General features: G+C 42.4%; 1 protein-coding gene across 1 annotated transcript; it reads right to left on the reverse strand.

The window, feature by feature from the left end:
* Positions 1-864: 864 nt before the first annotated feature.
* Positions 865-17,196, reverse strand: LOC131942262 (uncharacterized). The gene is made up of 6 exons (XM_059302023.1): positions 17,095-17,196; positions 5,778-6,427; positions 3,604-3,722; positions 2,519-2,646; positions 1,480-2,160; positions 865-1,307 (listed from the first exon to the last, which is right to left on the reverse strand). The coding sequence occupies exons 2-6, from the start codon at positions 6,276-6,278 to the stop codon at positions 1,033-1,035; spliced, it is 1,704 nt and encodes a 567-aa protein (XP_059158006.1). The 5' UTR covers positions 6,279-6,427; positions 17,095-17,196; the 3' UTR covers positions 865-1,032.
* Between the last annotated feature and the right edge of the window lie 784 nt (positions 17,197-17,980).

The raw sequence follows: 17,980 nt of genomic DNA on the forward strand, positions 1-17,980 counted from the left end.
ATTTACTTCTGTCACTGAGCCCCATTTAATAAATAATTGCTTTGTGTCTTTTTTCAGACATAAATTTGAGGAAAATAACAATAAAATAACAAGAATAAACATGTACAAAAGTTATAAAATATTTCCTTGCAACACAAGAAGATATTAAAAACAGCAGTGTGTAAAACAACACAATCCCACAACAGACTCACTACTTTGTTTTGATCTCTGACATAATGCACTTTAAGCAGTGCTAGTATGACATCATTGGTTCAAAGGCTGAAATGGGTAAAATTTTTTAGCAATGAACCCATTTGGGTAAAAAAGGTTTTTAAAAATTACAAAAATTTTGCAACAATGCTATCCATGTAACAGGTGTCTGTGTTTTAAAGTAGCCACTGCAGCAAGGGGAACAAATATCAGTGCTACATGTAGATGTCTGGCACTGACCTAAACATTCATAATTAATGTGGCTTTATATGTGTTGGTTGGAAGTATAGAACACTAAACAAAAGTACTAATGCATCCTTCACAAAACAAAGTTCTACACGTTTTCACCAGTTGCACATACTACAATCATTCTCACAAGCAGTGCCTGTATATCCAGATCAAGGGAGATCAATGTGGTCATTGAATGTAAACATTATCACAGTAAGAAACAAATCACCTTGAAACCATTTGACAACAACTTAAACCCACCTATTTACACAACATTTATATGTGATATCAATTTAAAAAATAACAACAGAGGCTTTTACACCAAATTTATCATAGTGATAATAAATTGCATCCCTTTTTTGGAAACATTTGACAAATCAAACTCAGAATTACTCTCATGTGCTGTGACAGAATAATTTGTCATTAATATAAAAATAAGTGTTAAACAAAGGGGAAATATATCTTAGCACCATAAAATTGGAAGTTCCCTGAATATTCTACAGTTAATGTTGACATTGTGATAAATTATTGTTAATTAATTTTCATAAATCCTGCTTAAAGATTTGACATTATTTGCTATGAGACATATCTCCCCCCCCCCCCTCCCATCTTAGTTTAAAGAAACCAAGCAAAAGCAGCTAAATAGGAGAGGACAAAAACTGAAACAACACAAGTGATGTTGATCATGAGCCTGGTGTCATCCTTGGGTAGGAAGTAGTTGCTGCAGTCATTGGTGATGTTGAAGAGGGTGTGTGACACAGCCAGGTAGGTGATGGTTGCCAGGGAGAAGTTGAGCAGGGGGTAGCCGTCCAGAAACACCAGCAGAGTTCTGGCATTGGACAGCAGGTAAATGTGCAGCTGAGACAAATAGGTTTCCAGAGTTATTTTTCCTGAAACATACAATCAATGATTCATTACATGTGAATGCAAATTTTTACTCCAGTTCTAAAATTTTTTATAAAAATTAGAAAAATATATTAAGCCCATCCTATGTAACATTTGAAAGTGTTTATAAATAACTACCTGTAGAAGCTATTAATGTGTTTATAAAATAAGACCTACCGAGCCAAGCAAACATGTGCAAGTGATAAGATCGAAGAACTGGGTGGATGTTCCTTAGAATAATGTAGACAAAGATGGCCAGTAGTGAGGTGTATGGATGAGTGGCGTTGTATTCAAACTTGTCCTTCTGCATAAACAGGAAGTACCACGTGATGCCCAAAGCCAGACAGACAATACCCATTAGCAGACGTATACACAGTTTTTTAAAGTATTCATTTCTGTTTATTGATTTGGTTTCTAAATATAGCATTAGTGCCTCAAAGTGGGGATAGTTGTAAGCACACAGCATGCCAAAGAAACAGGCCCAGTGGTCGAGACCTGCACGGAACGACCATTCATGCATAATGTCCCCTGTATTGTCCTCAAGTCCTAGCACAAACTGAAAAGGACGAAACACAAGCTGACTGGCACCCGGGATCTCAAATATGAGAGCATTGAAGATGGCGTAGGCCACAAATTTGACAGCCATAAGGTTCCTGTCTCGATTCCAAGATTTGAGCACGCGCATGAAGACGTAGACAGACAAGAACCAATAGGTGTGCATGGCACAAATGTAGTACAACATGTACGCATTGTTGGTTGTCATGGCGACAAAAACAACAAGAAAGTTCAGCCTGAATAACATTTTTAGCATCCTCCACATTGAGTAGTCACTTCTTATCCAGAAGAAGGAAAAATTACCTGTTTAGGAAAAATAAAATGTATGTAATACTTTAGTACAGGCTACAAGCTTATTGAAGTACTGACTAAACTTTAAGGACAGATGGAGGGTTAGGGAGTATATATCAGTACACCCCCTGCTCTTTGAAAAACCTTGACCCGCTGCAGCAGAAGCCAAAGTATGTGATGCTCAATACAAGGATACCTCATGTGAAATGCAGTGCAACTTTTCACACTTTTCTGCATTTAATTTTACAATTCGTACAGCTGCAGATTTTAACAACTAATTAATTATTGAACTGTTGATTAAATCAACTAATGGTGTGAAGTAAAGCACAATTAGATTCTCAAGAATATTAAAAAAAAAATATTCCCATACCAAAGCCAGTCATCCACACATAGCAAGCAATGTAGATCCGAATCCAGTTGTACCACTCTTTTGCCTTGAAGTAATGATACCAGACAAACATCACTTGCATCCAGCCTTTCCATTCTTCTGTTTGTTCCCTGTGGTTGATGGACATCAAGAACTGAGTTTTGGTGTTCTTAAACTAAAGAATACTAAACAAACTATATCAGCTAATTCAAAACCATCAAGAACTGAGTTTTGGTGTTCTTAAACTAAAGAATACTAAACAAACTATATCAGCTAATTCAAAACCATCAAGAACTGAGTTTTGGTGTTCTTAAACTAAAGAATACTAAACAAACTATATCAGCTAATTCAAAACCATCAAGAACTGAGTTTTGGTGTTCTTAAACTAAAGAATACTAAACAAACTATATCAGCTAATTCAAAACCATCAAGAACTGAGTTTTGGTGTTCTTAAACTAAAGAATACTAAACAAACTATATCAGCTAATTCAAAACCATCAAGAACTGAGTTTTGGTGTTCTTAAACTAAAGAATACTAAACAAATTACAACAGCTAATTCAAAACCATAATGCTACCTGGACTGATGCTACGTTATGTTTGTACCTGTGTCATCTGTATTAATGTTATGTAATATTTTTACCTGTATCTTCTGTATTGGTGTTGTATTATATTTTTACCTGTTTTACCTGTCATCTGTGTTGATGTTGTTATATTTTTACCTGTATCATCTATATTGGTGTTATGTTATATTTTTACCTGTTATTTGTATTGGTGTTATGTTATATTTTTACCTGTTTTACCTGTCATCTGTATTGGTGTTATGTTATATTTTTACCTGTTTTACCTGTCATCTGTATTGGTGTTATGTTATATTTTTACCTGTTTTACCTGTCATCTGTATTGGTGTTATGTTATATTTTTACCTGTTTTACCTGTCATCTGTATTGGTGTTATGTTATATTTTTACCTGTTTTACCTGTCATCTGTATTGGTGTTATGTTATATTTTTACCTGTTTTACCTGTAATCTGTATTGGAGTTGTGTTATATTTTTACCTGTATCAAATGTACTGATATGATGTGTTTACCTGTTAAGGATTTTATCTGTGTTGGGCTTGATGGTGAAACCCAATGCAACAAGAAAAAACAAGAAGACAAGGAAAAGGAAACTGTCTCTCGAGTAGTGCCTCTCACCCTGAGGAAAAATCTGGGGATACAAAGGCAAAATGTTTGGGTCCAATAGGTTGTGTTAAACACTCGTCATGGCATACAAGGCATCTTACAGTTGTTCCACAGCAGAGTTTCTTCCAGGCATCTCTTCGGGGGGGCTTTGCCCCCCCGAAAAATTTTTACCGCCCCCCCGAACGAAATAAAATTTATATAATTTATATAGAAAATATATACTTTTAACAGTGTCCGCCCCCCCCGAAGAAAGTTTACCGCCCCCCCGAAGATTTCAAGTGCCCCCCCGGAGAAAAAAGTCTGGAAGAAACACTGTTCCACAGTATGACATACAAGGCACCTTATACAGTTTATTTTTTAACTAAGTTGTTATCCTTTTGGACCGATGAAGTAGAGTTCATCTGTTTCTGTGACCTTGGCATGTAAAAAGATAGTGCCTTTACTTCCCCCAATGTAAGTCAGGTACCAATTAGAGCTGGATGAACCCAGGGACAGCTGGGTGTGGGGGTGGACCCAGGGACAGCTGGGTGTGGGGGTGGACCCAGGGACAGCTGGGTGTGTGGGTGGACCCAGGGACAGCTGGGTGTGGACCCAGGGACAGCTGGGTGTGTGGGTGGACCCAGGGACAGGTGGGTGTGTGGGTGGACCCAGGGACAGCTGGGTGTGTGGGTGGACCCAGGGACAGCTGGGTGTGTGGGTGGACCCAGGGACAGGTGGGTGTGTGGGTGGACCCAGGGACAGCTGGGTGTGTGGGTGGACCCAGGGACAGCTGGGTGTGTGGGTGGACCCAGGGACAGCTGGGTGTGGGGGTGGACCCAGGGACAGCTGGATGTGTGGGTGGACCCAGGGACAGGTGGGTGTGTGGGTGGACCCAGGGACAGGTGGGTGTGTGGGTGGACCCAGGGACAGCTGGGTGTGTGGGTGGACCCAGGGACAGCTGGGTGTGGGGGTGGACCCAGGGACAGCTGGGTGTGGGGGTGGACCCAGGGACAGCTGGGTGTGTGGGTGGACCCAGGGACAGCTGGGTGTGTGGGTGGACCCAGGGACAGCTGGGTGTGTGGGTGGACCCAGGGACAGCTGGGTGTGTGGGTGGACCCAGGGACAGGTGGGTGTGTGGGTGGACCCAGGGACAGGTGGGTGTGTGGGTGGACCCAGGGACAGCTGGGTGTGTGGGTGGACCCAGGGACAGGTGGGTGTGTGGGTGGACCCAGGGACAGGTGGGTGTGTGGGTGGACCCAGGGACAGGTGGGTGTGTGGGTGGACCCAGGGACAGCTGGGTGTGTGGGTGGACCCAGGGACAGGTGGGTGTGGGGGTGGACCCAGGGACAGCTGGGTGTGGGGGTGGACCCAGGGACAGCTGGGTGTGTGGGTGGACCCAGGGACAGGTGGGTGTGTGGGTGGACCCAGGGACAGGTGGGTGTGTGGGTGGACCCAGGGACAGCTGGGTGTGTGGGTGGACCCAGGGACAGGTGGGTGTGTGGGTGGACCCAGGGACAGCTGGGTGTGTGGGTGGACCCAGGGACAGGTGGGTGTGTGGGTGGACCCAGGGACAGCTGAGTGTGGGGTGGACCCAGGGACAGCTGGGTGTGTGGGTGGACCCAGGGACAGCTGGATGTGTGGGTGAACCCAGGGACAGCTGGGTGTGTGGGTGGACCCAGGGACAGCTGGATGTGTGGGTGGACCCAGGGACAGCTGGGTGTGTGGGTGGACCCAGGGACAGCTGGGTGTGTGGGTGGACCCAGGGACAGCTGGGTGTGTGGGTGGACCCAGGGACAGCTGGGTGTGTGGGTGGACCCAGGGACAGCTGGGTGTGTGGGTGGACCCAGGGACAGCTGGGTGTGTGGGTGGACCCAGGGACAGCTGGGTGTGTGGGTGGACCCAGAGACTGGCAAAAGTTCGTGTTTGACCTCAAGCTAACCCTAAAAAAAACATGGTGGTATTAAATATATAATTTAAAAAATTACTCACAATTACAGGGTACGTTATTATAACAATAGGCCTACCTCAAATTCAGTATCAAGGTTAAAGAAAAAAATTCAATAAGGCGGGTACTTTTTTCAAATAAAAAAACATTTCTCACCTTCCTATAGTCACATAGATAGAAGTAGATCATGATTGAACCAAAGAGGACCAGAGACCAGATGCACTTATCAAAAGTGACTTCTGGGGGACCTTGAACTTTGACCTCATTGTTCTTGTGTTCACGCGCGGGGTGATGTTTGTTCTGTTTTGAGGCAGTGACGTCACCACGATGTAGCACCGTGCCCGGATCTTCCTCTAGGCTGACTGGGTGCTCGTGGCTCTCGTTTGATGAGTTCAGCAACGGCTCGTTCTCGACTGCCGCAGAAATCCCAGAGTTCTGCTGTTGGATATCCAAAGTCACGTGGTTTGTGTGGTTGACAGATGGATGCTTTACTCGGCATCTGGTAAAAAATTTTCCATTAGAGACGGACAAGGCCAGACGGAACAGCCACACCGTCAAGACTGTAGCATACGACAACAAGAGCGCGAGCTGGATGTGTGTCGGCTGGTACTGGGGTACCGCGTGGAGATCAACTTCCGCTGCGGCCTGTTCGGCCATGCTGGTGTTGGAAGCGTTCTGTTCTACCAACAAAATGGCCGACGTGGTGAAGATGCCCAACGGCCGGCTGGCATTTTGAGAAGCTAGAGACGCCAGCTTGCTAGCAGACGGCTTTCCATTTATTTAGTGAGAAGGGGGGGGGAATGAACCTAAAACAAAAAGAAAATTTCATAAAAACATGTTGTCTCATTGAAAAATATTGTCTACCGACATAAAAAGAATGATTTAAATCGTGACGCGTCCCATAAGGGGTGCAGAGGCGTAGCGACCCTTCCCGGCGCCCGGGGACAAACTTTCGATTTGCACCCCCTCAAGATTTCGATTTGCACCCCCCCCCTTCAAATTTTCGACTTGCATCCCTCCTCATGCTTTCAATTTATTTTTCCAACCCATTATGGCGTCCCCTAAAGTTGGCGTCCGGGGACATATGTCCCCCCGCCCCCCTTCGCTACGCCTCTGAAGGGGTGGGGCCGAGGTGGTCAGACTTTCGGCCGGAAGATACAAAATGTGAAGTGTCCTTTCGAACGTGACGGTCCTTGGAAAGGTGAATTAGCGTCCACCTGTTTCTGTGACCTCGGCATATGAACAGTGTTTCTTCCAGACTTTTTTCTCCGGGGGGGCACTTGAAATCTTCGGGGGGGCGGTAAACTTTCTTCGGGGGGGCGGACACTGTTAAAAGTATATATTTTCTATATAAATTATATAAATTTCATTTCGTTCGGGGGGGCGGTACAAATTTTTCGGGGGGGCTTCGCCCCCCCGAAGAGATGCCTGGAAGAAACTCTGCATATGAAGGCATAATGTGGTTAACACGATGCCCAGCCGCCTTTACTTTCCCCAACTTGATTTCAGATACCAATCAGAGATGGGAGGACTCAGGGAGCCCGGGATTCGACCTGGAGACTTTAGGGTTATCAGTCGTATGCTCTCCCATCCGACCACGCTGTCCCACCAAACAAATCTATGAGGGGATAATGTAAAATATAATTTGCGCGTTAAAGGTATGTCAATTATTTAAATTTATGAACCTAGTGATCGATCTAATCGATGTAAACGAAAGCACGGCCTCGCGATGTAGCCTTTATGTTATCTTCAGCAAGTAACTACAGAATTCATTACTACACACAAACACTAATGTAGCATATATGTTGCTTAGTTATGTTATCTTCAGCAAGCAACTACAGAATTCCTAACTACACGCAAATGTAGCATATATGTTGCTTAGTTATGTTGTCTTCAGCAAGCAACTACAGAATTCCTAACTACACGCAAATGTAGCATATATGTTGCTTAGTTATGTTGTCTTCAGCAAGCAACTACAGAATTCATTACTACACAAATGTAGCATATATGTTGCTTAGTTATGTTGTCTTCAGCAAGCAACTACAGAATTCATTACTACACAAATGTAGCATATATGTTGCTTAGTTATGTTATCTTCAGCAAGCAACTACAGAATTCATTACTACACAAATGTAGCATATATGTTGCTTAGTTATGTTATCTTCAGCAAGCAACTACAGAATTCATTACTACACGCAAATGCCCCACCCGATATGGATGGTAAAACATGTAAGTTTGGTGAGAGGTGGAAGGGGAAGACACAGTGTTTACATCATGTAGAGCCTTGGATTTCTGGGGGAGAGGGAACTCTGGTTAAAGCGTATATTTTGTTTAAAAAATATTTTTCCCTTCCTTTCGAAGGGGGCGCGAGGTGGAGAACGTGATTTTTTTTAGGGGGGGGGAGGGGGGCACCTTGCCGAAGAGATGCCTGAAATAACCTCTGGTCATGTAAAGACTTGGGTAAACTGGCCTTACTTTGTGATGAGATCAATAACACATCGAGTCACTTGCGTAGCTGAGGTGGGGTGAGGTGGGGGGGGGGGGGGAGAGGCGAAAAAGGGGAACAATTTAATAACTGCATAGATTTGCAGAATACTACACAGCTGAAGTTAACGTAAACATTAAAGGCATAATTATTACTTTATGAAGGAAACTGATTAATTTTTTAAAAGTTAATCAAACATCTAATTAAGTCACATTTTAAGTCACAGTGTTTTGTCATTGAATCTTGCAAAGTTTAAAACCAATCAGTCCGACAGAAGTGCTATTTTGAGCGATCGGAAATACCTTAAATTACTACTTCCGGTCACAGAATTAAGAGAATAAGATCTTATACATTGTATAGATTTATATTTCATTTATCTAACTGAAACGATACTAAAGTTATCGTGTTCACAAGGAAATAAAGTACCACTTTCAGTTATTAAAAATCTTTCAAATGTTGACCAAAGTCTTCGCATCCTATCTAATACTTTCATTTGAAATTTCGTGAAAGGTACCCAAGTTCTAGGTTTTCTGTGTTTCCGAGCTTTTAAAACAAAGAAAACCAGGATTCCTATTCATAAACTTGCAACAATTATACCGATATTAAGTATACAGGTCAAAACACTGTAACATGAACAATGCCATTGTGTGTGACCGGCTGATAAAAAAATATATCGATTCCACGCAGGTGAAAACACACGGGAGGCAACATATCGGACAGGTAGAGCAAACATCTGTCAGCCGTGTCTTGTGTTAGCCAACAAAAGTTGTTTTATTAGCTCACGAGATGAAGGAATCAATAACCGTGGGACGACTGTGATGTGGTCAGCGCCGGCGGAGCAGTGGCGTAACAGGTCAGCCGGGTGCAGATTTCAAAAGTAGGGGAAATAAGTGACACTTAATTACAGTTCTGTATATTTAATTACTTCTATCCAATAATAAAACAAAAAATACACTATTTAAAAGTTACATAAAATTTGTTTGTTATTTATTCTACAACAAAATTTTTGTTTCTTATAAAGGTAAATATACTTTAGGATAGATGCAATACGTTTAAACCATGACGCAAGTTTAGAGAAACAAAATCGATATAAAAGTAAAGCGTTTAAAGCAGGGGCGTAGCGAGGGGGGGGGGGGGGGACGGGGGGTGCGGACCGCACCGGGTGACACCATTTAGGGGGGTGACACCAAGGCAAAAAATAGCAAAATATATAGAGAAAAACTTGAGGGGTGGGGGTGCAAATCGAAAGTTTGAGGGGGGGGGGGTGCAAATCGAAAGTTTGAGGGGGGGGGGGTGCAAATCGAAAACTTGAAAGTTTGTCCCCGGGAAGGGTCGCAACGCCTCTGGGGGGCGACACCATTAAGTGCCGCACCGGGTGACACCAGACCTCGCTACGCCACTGGTTTAAAGAATGATTCTTGCTAGAGGCGTAGTTAAAGGACAAACAGTTGTCTTGGTACCAATGTGACAAATCTTTCTCTAAGTAAGTAGGCTCTGAACAAGGTCATATTAAAGCTTGTCAAAGTTTTGCATCGATATTTTCAAACCACGGAAAGCATGAAAATATGAGTATGTTGAGAATTATGTGGTTTAAAGATTACATGTGAATTTTTAAAAATGAGGTGAATGAACGAATTAAAGTGGGGGAAAAAAAGAGTGAAAAAAAAACCCACTAACTCACCAACCATAGGCTTCATATTGGCTTACTACACACTGTATCTTGGCGTTGTATTTCAACAATTTTATACAACTAGTTGTATCAGGTGATTTGAACATAAATAACATTGATTTGTACGGACTGTTTCCAAGCGCATTAATATCCTCAATGTTGGCCGAGATCAAACAATATTTTAAAAATAAATTGATATTTTTTTAAAAATGTTGAGGGGGTTGTAGGCGGAGGTGTGACGTCATTTTAGGGGTGGGGGTTTGGCTTTTTTCTGGTGAGGGGGTAAAAATAGTTTTAAAATAGTGACGTCATTTATGGATGACCCCCTCAACAAAGTATGAGTAGGCCAATATTTAAAAGGAAGGACAATTCCGTCCCAGTTGCTTGGATTCTGCAAACTTCATTGGCTTTTTTTGAAATAGTTTCCAATCGATCTAGATCAAAGTTCTTGCGTAATAATGGATTAGTGAAGTATATTACCCGTCCTGTTAAAATTTAATGATGTGCCTTGATGTTATTACTTCTAGCTGGATTGTTTATGTAGCCGACATAGTCTTCCAAGTGGAAGACTGTTGTTTATCATCGTATTGGGCCTATAACGTTATGAAACATTCTAATTAGGACAGTTACGTTTTTTTTTTGTCACACGTTTACATTTAGACGGTAGCAAAGTGCGGGGTTCATAGAATTCATATTAGAGACAAGACAGCACCACAAAGCTTATTTTAAAATGTCCACAATCTCTAATACTTAGCCTACACCAACCATAAAACATGTCCAAAATCTCTAATATCTAGCCTACATCAACTTAAAAAATGCCCACATTCTCTCATATTTAACCTACACCAACCATAAAAGTATCATCGAACAGGCGGTAATAAAAGACTAGGTGTGCACTCAAGCGTGACATCCAGCAAGTGTGTAGCCGGTACACGTGTAGAGCCTTATGTCGTGTGTCTTAACTCAACTATATTTAAAAAAAAAATAAGCTGTATAATGTAGACTTCAATACATTATTTATTTTTATTAAAAACTTAAGGGATCAGTAGCGTAGCCAGGATCGTCTCATGGGGGGGGGGTTCAAATTTTTACCCGGGGACAAACTTTCGATTTGCACCCCCCTCAAACTTTCGATTTGCACCCCCCCCCCTCAAACCTTCGATTTGCAACCCCCCCCCCCTCACCCCCCCTGCCTACGCCACTGTAAGGGATAGCACATGAAACTATTCTTTTGGTACATTCCTGGTGCTAGCGTAATTTTAGAACCACTGAGGAACATACTTGTGACTGGGGAACATTCTTGTGGTTCAAAATCAGTTGGAAAAAAAAACGAGAATTAAAAAATAAAAATGGTATAAAAGGAGCGAAAAAAATTAGCTTACATATGAAAGTGTTTAATATAGTTTACAACCTAAAGCATATATAATCAGTCTACACCAGGGGTCTCCAAACTTTTCAGTCTGAGGGCCGCATTAACTATCGAATTTCAGTTCGGGGGCCAGTTTCTTCCAGGCATGAAGTGATTTTTCTGAGCCAAGTTCCTCAGCCATCACTAACAAACTTTTTTTCCATGGACAAAAAGATCTCCGCGGGCCGGATGAGAGGACCTCGCGGGCCGTAGTTTGGAGACCCCTGGTCTATACATATGTTATCAGTCTAAAGTCAGGCTATAGACCAGAGGCGGAGCGACCCTTCCCGGCGCCCGGGGACAAACTTTTCGATTTGCACCCCCCCCCCCCTCATAGTTTCGATTTGCACCCCCCCCCCCTCGAGATTTCGATTTGCACCCCCCCCTCCCTCAAACTTTCGATTTGCAGCCCCCCACCTCGAGAATTTCATTTGCACCCCCCCCCCCCTCAAACTTTCGATTTGCACCCCCCTCAACCTTTCAATTTATTTTTCCAACCCATTTTGGCGCCCCCTAAGGTCGGCGCCCGGGGACATATGTCCCCCCCGCCCCCCCCCCCCTCGCTACGCTACTGCTATAGACCCCACATAATGTAATTAGTGTAATACGGACTATATAAGTAGGGAACCTGAAGCAGTCTCTACATATGTATGTATACTTAGTCTATACATAAGTAATCAGTCTATGGATGTAATCATTCTACAATATTCGACTTACATATGTAATCAGTCTGTAACACGTATAGGCTATAATCAGGCTATAGTACAATACATATATTAGCAGGCTATAAGTATAATTCACATATTTTATCGCGGTTGAATAAAATACACATGTAATCAGAATGTATATTAATCATGTATAAAAAAAAAACATTAGGGTTTTCTACTCACCAACGTGTTTAACAGTTTGATTCAATAAACTCTGCCCAAGATAAGTTTTAATCAAGCTTATGCCTAATTCACGTGCTCACCTTATATAAACTCAATGTGTGAGTACAACAGAGAGTACGTCTCAACGTGTGTCTACTACACGTGCGCACCTTATATGAACTCAATGTGTGAGTAAAACAGAAGGTAAGTCTCAATGTGTGTCCACTACACGTGCTCACCTTATATGAGCTCAACATCACACGCCATCTTATGGTGAGTAACGGGGAACATATGACTATCTATCACAGTCTAACAGCCGAAATTGATTGATTTCAATCAATACAGATTTACATTAGTCAGTGTGTGGAGCATGGGACACAAATTAGGCAGGTTACGGTGTAGTCATCACACAAATATCGGGCACAAATTAGGCAGGTTACGGTGTAGTCATCACACAAATATCGGGCACAAATTAGGCAGGTTACGGTGTGGTCACCACACAAATATCGAGCACAAATTAGCCATCTTATGATGTGGTCACCACACAAATATCGGACACAAATTAGCCATCTTATGGTGTGGTCACCACACAAATATCGGACACAAATTAGCCATCTTATGGTGTGGTCACCACAAAATATCGGACACACAATAGCCATCTTATGATGTGGTCACCACACAAATATCGGACACAAATTAGGCATCTTATGGTGTGGTCACCACACAAATATCGGACACAAATTAGCCATCTTATGGTGTGGTCACCACACAAATATCGGACACAAATTAGCCATCTTATGGTGTGGTCACCACACAAATATCGGACACAAATTAGGCATCTTATGGTGTGGTCACCACACAAATATCGGACACAAATTAGCCATCTTATGGTGTGGTCACCACACAAATATCGGACACAAATTAGGCAGGTTATGGTGTGGTCACCACAAAATATCGGACACAAATTAGCCATCTTATGGTGTGGTCACCACACAAATATCGGACACAAATTAGCCATCTTATGGTGTGGTCACCACACAAATATCGGACACAAATTAGCCATCTTATGGTGTGGTCACCACACAAATATCGGACACAAATTAGGCATCTTATGGTGTGGTCACCACACAAATATCGGACACAAATTAGGCAGGTTATGGTGTGGTCACCACACAAATATCGGACACAAATTAGGCAGGTTATGGTGTGGTCACCACAAAATATCGGACACAAATTAGCCATCTTATGATGTGGTCACCACACAAATATCGGGCACAAATTAGCCATCTTATGGTGTGGTCACCACACAAATATCGGACACAAATTATTCAACTTATGATGTGGTCACCACACAAATATCGGACACAAATTAGGCAGGTTATGGTGTGGTCACCACACAAATATCGGACACAAATTATTCAACTTATGGTGTGGTCACCACACAAATATCGGACACAAATTAGCCATCTTATGGTGTGGTCACCACACAAATATCGGACACACAATAGCCATCTTATGGTGTGGTCACCACACAAATATCGGACACAAATTAGGCATCTTATGGTGTGGTCACCACACAAATATCGGACACAAATTATTCAACTTATGGTGTGGTCACCACACAAATATCGGACACAAATTAGCCATCTTATGGTGTGGTCACCACACAAATATCGGACACACAATAGCCATCTTATGGTGTGGTCACCACACAAATATCGGACACAAATTATTCAACTTATGGTGTGGTCACCACACAAATATCGGACACAAATTAGCCATCTTATGGTGTGGTCACCACACAAATATCGGACACACAATAGCCATCTTATGGTGTGGTCACCACACAAATATCGGACACAAATTAGCCAGGTCACCACACAAATATCGGACACAAATTAGGCATCTTATGGTGTGGTCACCACACAAATATCGGACACAAATTAGGCAGGTTATGGTGTGGTCACCACACAAATATCGGACACAAATTAGGCAGGTTATGGTGTAGTCACCACACAAATATCGGACACAAATTAGGCAGGTTATGGTGTGGTCACCACACAAATATCGGACACAAATTAGGCAGGTTATGGTGTAGTCACCACACAAATATCGGACACAAATTAGGCAGGTTACGGTGTAGTCATCACACAAATATCGGGCACAAATTAGGCATCTCATGGTGTGGTCATCACACAAATATCGGACACAAATTAGGCAGGTTATGGTGTGGTCACCACACAAATATCGGACACAAATTAGGCATCTTATGGTGTGGTCACCACACAAATATCGGGCACAAATTAGGCAGGTTACGGTGTGGTCACCACACAAATATCGGACACAAATTAGGCAGGTTACGGTGTGGTCACCACACAAATATCGGGCACAAATTAGGCAGGTTACGGTGTGGTCACCACACAAATATCGGGCACAAATTAGCCATCTTATGGTGTGGTCACCACACAAATATCGGACACAAATTAGTCAGGTCACCACACAAATATCGGACACAAATTAGTCAGGTCACCACACAAATATCGGACACAAATTAGGCAGGTTACGGTGTGGTCACCACACAAATATCGGGCACAAATTAGCCATCTTATGGTGTGGTCACCACACAAATATCGGACACAAATTAGTCAGGTCACCACACAAATATCGGACACAAATTAGTCAGGTCACCACACAAATATCGGACACAAATTAGTCAGGTCACCACACAAATATCGGACACAAATTAGCCAGCTTATGGTGTGGTCATCACACAAATATCGGACACAAATTAGGCATCTTATGGTGTGGTCACCACAAAATATCGGACACAAATTAGCCAGCTTATGGTGTGGTCACCACACAAATATCGGACACACAATAGCCATCTTATGGTGTGGTCACCACACAAATATCGGACACAAATTAGGCAGGTTATGGTGTGGTCACCACACAAATATCGGACACACAATAGCCATCTTATGGTGTGGTCACCACACAAATATCGGACACACAATAGCCATCTTATGGTGTGGTCACCACACAAATATCGGACACAAATTAGCCATCATTTGGTGTGGTCACCACACAAATATCGGACACAAATTAGGCATCTTATGGTGTGGTCACCACACAAATATCGGACACAAATTAGCCAGGTCACCACACAAATATCGGACACAAATTAGCCATCTTATGGTGTGGTCACCACAAAATATCGGACACACAATAGCCATCTTATGGTGTGGTCACCACACAAATATCGGACAAAAATTAGCCATCTTATGGTGTGGTCACCACAAAATATCGGACACACAATAGCCATCTTATGGTGTGGTCACCACACAAATATCGGACACAAATTAGGCAGGTTATGGTGTGGTCACCACACAAATATCGGACACAAATTAGGCAGGTTATGGTGTGGTCACCACACAAATATCGGACACAAATTAGTCAGGTCACCACACAAATATCGGACACACAATAGCCATCTTATGGTGAGGTCACCACACAAATATCGGACACAAATTAGCCATCTTATGGTGTGGTCACCACACAAATATCGGACACAAATTAGGCAGGTTATGGTGTGGTCACCACACAAATATCGGACACAAATTAGCCATCTTATGGTGTGGTCACCACACAAATATCGGACACAAATTAGGCAGGTTATGGTGTGGTCACCACACAAATATCGGACACAAATTAGCCATCTTATGGTGTGGTCACCACACAAATATCGGACACAAATTAGGCAGGTTATGGTGTGGTCACCACACAAATATCGGACACAAATTAGGCATCTTATGGTGTGGTCACCACACAAATATCGGACACACAATAGCCATCTTATGGTGTGGTCACCACACAAATATCGGACACACAATAGCCATCTTATGGTGTGGTCACCACACAAATATCGGACACAAATTAGCCATCATTTGGTGTGGTCACCACACAAATATCGGACACAAATTAGCCATCATTTGGTGTGGTCACCACACAAATATCGGACACACAATAGCCATCTTATGGTGTGGTCACCACACAAATATCGGACACACAATAGCCATCTTATGGTGTGGTCACCACACAAATATCGGACACAACTTAGGCATCTTATGGTGTGGTTACCACACAAATATCGGACACAAATTAACCAGGTTATAGTGTAGTCACCCCACCCATCTTGACGCGCATTTATAATCAAGAAGCATACACTTAAAGACATGCATATTAAAGCCAACGAATACATGCACACGCATATTTAGTTATTATGGTCGGACTTCGGACATATAGGCCTATGTTACACCAGAGGCGTAGCAAGGGGGGGGGGCGGGGGGGGGGGGGGGGGAAGGAGGAAATATGTCCCCGGGCGCCGACCTTAGTGGGCGCAAAATGGGTTGGAAAAACACATTAAAAGTTTGAGGGGGGGGGGGAGTGCAAATAAAAAATTTGAGGGGGGGGGGTGCAAATCGAAAGTTTGAGGGGGGGGGGGGTTGGGTGTAAATAGAAAGTTTGAGAGGGGGTACAAATTGAAAGTCTGAGGGGGGGGGGGTGCAAATAGAACGTTTGTCCCCGGACGCCGGGAAGGGTAGCTACGCCTCTGTGTTACACCCAGAGTTTCTTCCAGGCATCTCTTCCCCGAATGAAATAGAATTTATATAGAAAATATATAGGCTACTTTTAACTGTGTCCGCCCCTGCCCCCGAAAATTTCAAGCGCCCCCCCTCCCCCCACGGAGAAAAAAGTCTGGAAGAAACACTGGTTACATCGGCACTTACAGACATACACATTTTGATCAAGATAACCATTGAAATCTTCACAAAACTTATAGACATAATTTTCGAGGAGCTAAATCAATTAAAACATGTAACTTAAAAAATTCAGTTTTTTAAATATTTTTATTTTATTTATGTAAGGCGTGTGTAAACCTGAGAAAAGAACAACAGCTATTGGATTTTTAAATTCAAAGAAAACCAACTAACATAACATTAATAACATAGATCTCTACACACAAGTAACAGTTGAAAACTTACAGTAGTCCGGCCTGCTAGTAAAAAGTTGAAGGTTCTTTAGAAATAGATTGATCACATTCTGTCCCGACACTTGTGTAATGTCAACGTCTGCTGGGGACCGTGTAGGTTGTAAAACGATTGCTGAATCTAGGTCAAGCGGAATAGAGGCCTATTTAAATTATGCACACAGTATAAGACACGCCATAGGCGTGGCATTTCTTATCGTCAACTCAATGACAGTATCTCCATAGGGGGGCGATATGTTTAACTAGGTAGTTGCTGCCTAAATAGATAAGAAAGATATTTAAATAGAAGATTTTCTTTATGTGGATGGTTCAAACGCTTGGGTAGGGAGTGTTACGGAGGTTTAGAACCTCCCCCTCTCCTCCCATCATTATAAACTTTTAGAACAATGACAGCTGACAATGTCAGAGATGACAGTTACGATGATTGTTTAAGTGCGGATATTTTCTACATTAAAACACAGTTAAAACACATGGAAAGACATTTTATAATGTGTGTGTATTACGCAGTGAATTATGGTACATACATTGTAGGTTACATGAAGCAGAGAATCATGTCACATACATTGTAGGCTACATGACGCATCATATCGATACATTCAGTGAATTATTGCACACCACAATGTACTTTAGCACATCAATACATTCAGTGAATTATTTCACACCACTATGTACTTTAGCACATCAATACATTCAGTGAATTATTTCACACCACTATGTACTTTAGCACATCAATACATTCAGTGAATTATTGCACACTACTATGTACTTTAACACATTAATACATTCAGTGAATTATTGCATACCACTATGTACTTTAGCACATCAATACATTCAGTGAATTATTGCACACTACTATGTACTTTAACACATTAATACATTCA

Source organism: Physella acuta, unplaced genomic scaffold (genome assembly GCF_028476545.2).
Source record: "Physella acuta isolate Inbredline_101_S28 unplaced genomic scaffold, ASM2847654v3 ptg000398l, whole genome shotgun sequence".
Classification (NCBI taxonomy): Eukaryota; Metazoa; Mollusca; class Gastropoda; family Physidae; genus Physella; species Physella acuta.